Consider the following 3,061-nt stretch of genomic DNA (forward strand, 5'->3'; position numbering starts at 1 on the left):
AGAGACAATAAATGACTGAAACCCAGGAATGAATTTGATTTGGAATTGAAACACCGTCAGAAAAGTATATGCAATGAGTTTATAATAAAAATTTAATTTTTTTCACGCCTACTTYTATTAATSATTTAATTAATAAAAGTAGGCGCGAAAAAAATGTTTCAAAAATCGGTGGCTTTCGGCTTTGYTTTCGGTCTCTTTCTTTGCTATGTTTGGTCTTCAAGCTYATGTTGCCATGTTGTTATATTTATAGCATGCAATGCCAAAATAATGATYTTGTTTCCTTATCTAATCCATTGAGGAAAAACCACACATGGTGTTGACTAATTGGGGATTAATAATTAACGGCAACRCTGCTTGCTGCAATCATACCACAGRCAATCATACATTGTCTCCACCATAGAGTAAGTAAAATAATTATAATAAATTATTYYACTTTSTCYAYKGTCTCCACCACTYGTCTTTATCTATGGTCTCCAYTTGTCTTTATCTATGWTTGTCTCTRRTCGTATAAAAACATTGACAARATAAAAACAAACGGGTTTTTCACATTGAGYGCCTGGAACTRTTAAAAWTTCGCAAAAATTAAGCGCCCCAATATATAAATCAGTTGAAATATCTGTCAGTGTGCAAATAGCAGTCGTGTTGGCGTGCCAAAGTGAAAATTAGTGTTTGAGGTTATGTAAGTTGAGACTTTCCTGTAGATCCAGCAAATTGAACGTTTGTTCCTGCAGCCGGCCGTTTGTGCTCTTGTCATGGCGGAGCCCACCAAGGTGATAACCGAAATCTTCGGCCCCTTTCAAGACTCCATTAATGCCGAGCAAGACATTCGAGAGGTTAGAATCGACTAATTTAGTTGTAGCTGTTTGATTGTTTGGCTGATTTTTTAGTTGATTCGCTCCATTATGAAGGACGTTGAAAAGTCCCTTAGGGAGACGGTGATTGCGATGCAGGTGATCCATAGCGAAGTCAACTGCGAATATAGTAAGTGCGAGCGTTAGGACTGTTGGGCAGCGAAAGACTGTTTGTTTTGCAGTTCATCATTCGCTCCTGAAGGCTCGCTCCTTGTTTGAGGAGGTGCAGAAGGGCTTCGATGAGCTCGACAAAACTGTGCCGCCAGGCCAATACTACAGATACAACGATCATTGGCGCTTCTCTACCCAAAGGCTGTGCTTCCTCGCAGCCCTAATTGTGTTCTTGGAAAAGGGCTTCCTCATCGATCAAGTGACTGCGGCGCAAATGCTGGGATGTTAGTGAAGATACTTAAACTGCCGATGCGGGATAATTGAATTTGATTAATTGCAGTACACGACAAGGAGAACATTCACTTGGACTTGGAGGATTATTTGCATGGGCTTCTCAACTTGGCGTCTGAATTGGTGAGCTTTGTGTTTAGCTACTCTAGGGGTGCTCTATGTATATATATATCTATGCTCAGGCCCGTTTTGCCGTAAATTCCGTCACCTTGGGGGATTACAGCAGGCCTTTGCAAATCTCCAAGTTCGTCGCCGAGCTGAACGCAGGCTTTCGACTTCTCAATCTCAAAAACGACTCGCTCAGGAAGCGCTTCGACGCTCTCAAATACGATGTTAAGAAAATTGAGGAGGTCGTCTATGATATATCTATTAGAGGCCTGACGCCCAAAGCCTCCGCTGAGGACGCTGCCGATTAACAATAGTGAATAGCACCTATAATAGTTTTTTGTTTTCTATAAGACCTTTAAGATCTAAGTTTGTGCGTTCGATCGCTGGCGCAACTGCCTACACACTCTGCACCTGAATTTCGCCTGCGGCGGGCCGTCAATATGGACCTGATCCTCATCGCGATTATAGTGCTCCAAGCAGGGTAGATGAGTTTGCAATTCCTCGTCATTTTTCAGCTCTTCAGGCAGATAATTCCATATTTGGTACAGTCTGACGCCCGATAGTCTCAGCAGGTCGCCCTTAAAATTAAACGAATACATTGAATGAATTTCTGTTTTGAATATCATCTGATAATGCAATTGACTCAGTCGCTATCTTATTGAGTGCGAACAAGGTGGGGCGAATGCGATAATGTAAAATCCTTTGCTGTTTGTAACTTATTAAATTACTTCTTACCTTTGTTAAGCTTTCATCGCTCCCCCACTGCGGCCTCCCAATTGCTAGGGCCACTATTTCTGCAGGTTCCATTTTGCTGTTTTACTTTTTTTACTGATTTTTTTGCGTTAAAAACGCTGCTTGCCGTCTGCCTGATTAGGCGCCAGTTGCTCAACTGAACTTAGTTTAATCGTTTAGGTAATGTAATGAGACTTTTGTTTGTGAGAGTATTTTTCCACTGATTAGCTGGTTATCTTGCAAATTTATTACGAGAATGCAGCTCGGAAAGTGTGCACGATACGTTTTATTTGTGTGGGAACAATCACAAATAGGTAGGAATATTGTTTAAAATTTAAGCATCTGCTCCAGGTTGTTTTTCCTGTTGCCGTGCGGATCCACCGGGAAGATGATCATGTCGTCGACGAAAGTGGGAACGAGGCGCTGTTCTTCAACGATCGGTCGAAGATTTGGGTTCCACTTGACGATGTCTGCGAAGCTGTCCGAGGAAACGACGATGCCTCCATTGGCCGCTGCTGATTGGATTATATACCTGATGGATGGATGGATATAAGCAAAGGTTGGTTCAGTAGGCGCGCCAAACCCTTACCAGTCGTCGTAGGGACTTCGCCGCTGGTTTTGGATATACAAAGTGGGCGTGATGATGACCAGCTTCTTGGTCACCAGTTGGTGCAATAGCTTCTGATCGGTAGTTTTGCCCTTTCTGAGCCGAAAGTGGGGCACGAAAGCCTTCACTTCGTGACCCCGCTTTCGGAAATAGTCGATGCAGATCTGCAAGCCTTGGACGGAGAAGCGCTCATTCTGGCCGTGACTGGTGGAAGCGCGCGTTAAATTACTGCTAAGTGCCGGTACACACGAGCGTTTTTTTAACGGCGCGGTGACGCGACGTTAAAAACCGCGCGTCCCACAAATACACTGGCTACAATGGAGCAGTTCACACGAACATCGACGGGCGCGTCCAGTTAACC

General features: G+C 43.6%; 3 protein-coding genes across 6 annotated transcripts in view; 2 read left to right on the plus strand and 1 right to left on the minus strand.

Moving 5' to 3' along the window:
- Nucleotides 1–485: 485 nt before the first annotated feature.
- Nucleotides 486–2,099, plus strand: LOC109536972 (translin). The gene is made up of 6 exons (XM_019903472.2): nt 486–679; nt 732–833; nt 888–981; nt 1,034–1,246; nt 1,303–1,376; nt 1,436–2,099. The coding sequence occupies exons 2-6, from the start codon at nt 753–755 to the stop codon at nt 1,667–1,669; spliced, it is 696 nt and encodes a 231-aa protein (XP_019759031.1). The 5' UTR covers nt 486–679; nt 732–752; the 3' UTR covers nt 1,670–2,099.
- LOC109536970 (probable ribonuclease ZC3H12B) overlaps nt 1,605–3,061 on the minus strand; it is a 3,161-nt gene continuing 1,704 nt past the window's right edge. For all 3 annotated transcript variants that reach the window (XM_019903463.2, XM_019903465.2, XM_048661876.1), the window contains exons 4-6: nt 2,683–2,904; nt 2,097–2,625; nt 1,605–1,939 (exon numbers count right to left, since the gene is read on the minus strand). In XM_019903463.2, the coding sequence (XP_019759022.2) occupies nt 2,421–2,625; nt 2,683–2,904 (427 nt within the window). In that variant the 3' untranslated portion in view covers nt 1,605–1,939; nt 2,097–2,420. The remainder of the gene's footprint in view (nt 1,940–2,096; nt 2,626–2,682; nt 2,905–3,061) is intronic.
- Nucleotides 2,577–3,061, plus strand: part of LOC109536971 (SPEG neighbor protein) — a 52,817-nt gene continuing 52,332 nt past the window's right edge. For both annotated transcript variants that reach the window (XR_007280494.1, XM_019903466.2), the window contains exon 1: nt 2,577–2,652. The gene's annotated coding sequence lies outside the window, so the exon portion shown is untranslated. The remainder of the gene's footprint in view (nt 2,653–3,061) is intronic.

Source organism: Dendroctonus ponderosae, unplaced genomic scaffold (assembly GCF_020466585.1).
Source record: "Dendroctonus ponderosae isolate FM_Combo_2020 unplaced genomic scaffold, Dpon_F_20191213v2 Dpon_F_20191213_10, whole genome shotgun sequence".
NCBI lineage: Eukaryota > Metazoa > Arthropoda > Insecta > Coleoptera > Curculionidae > Dendroctonus > Dendroctonus ponderosae.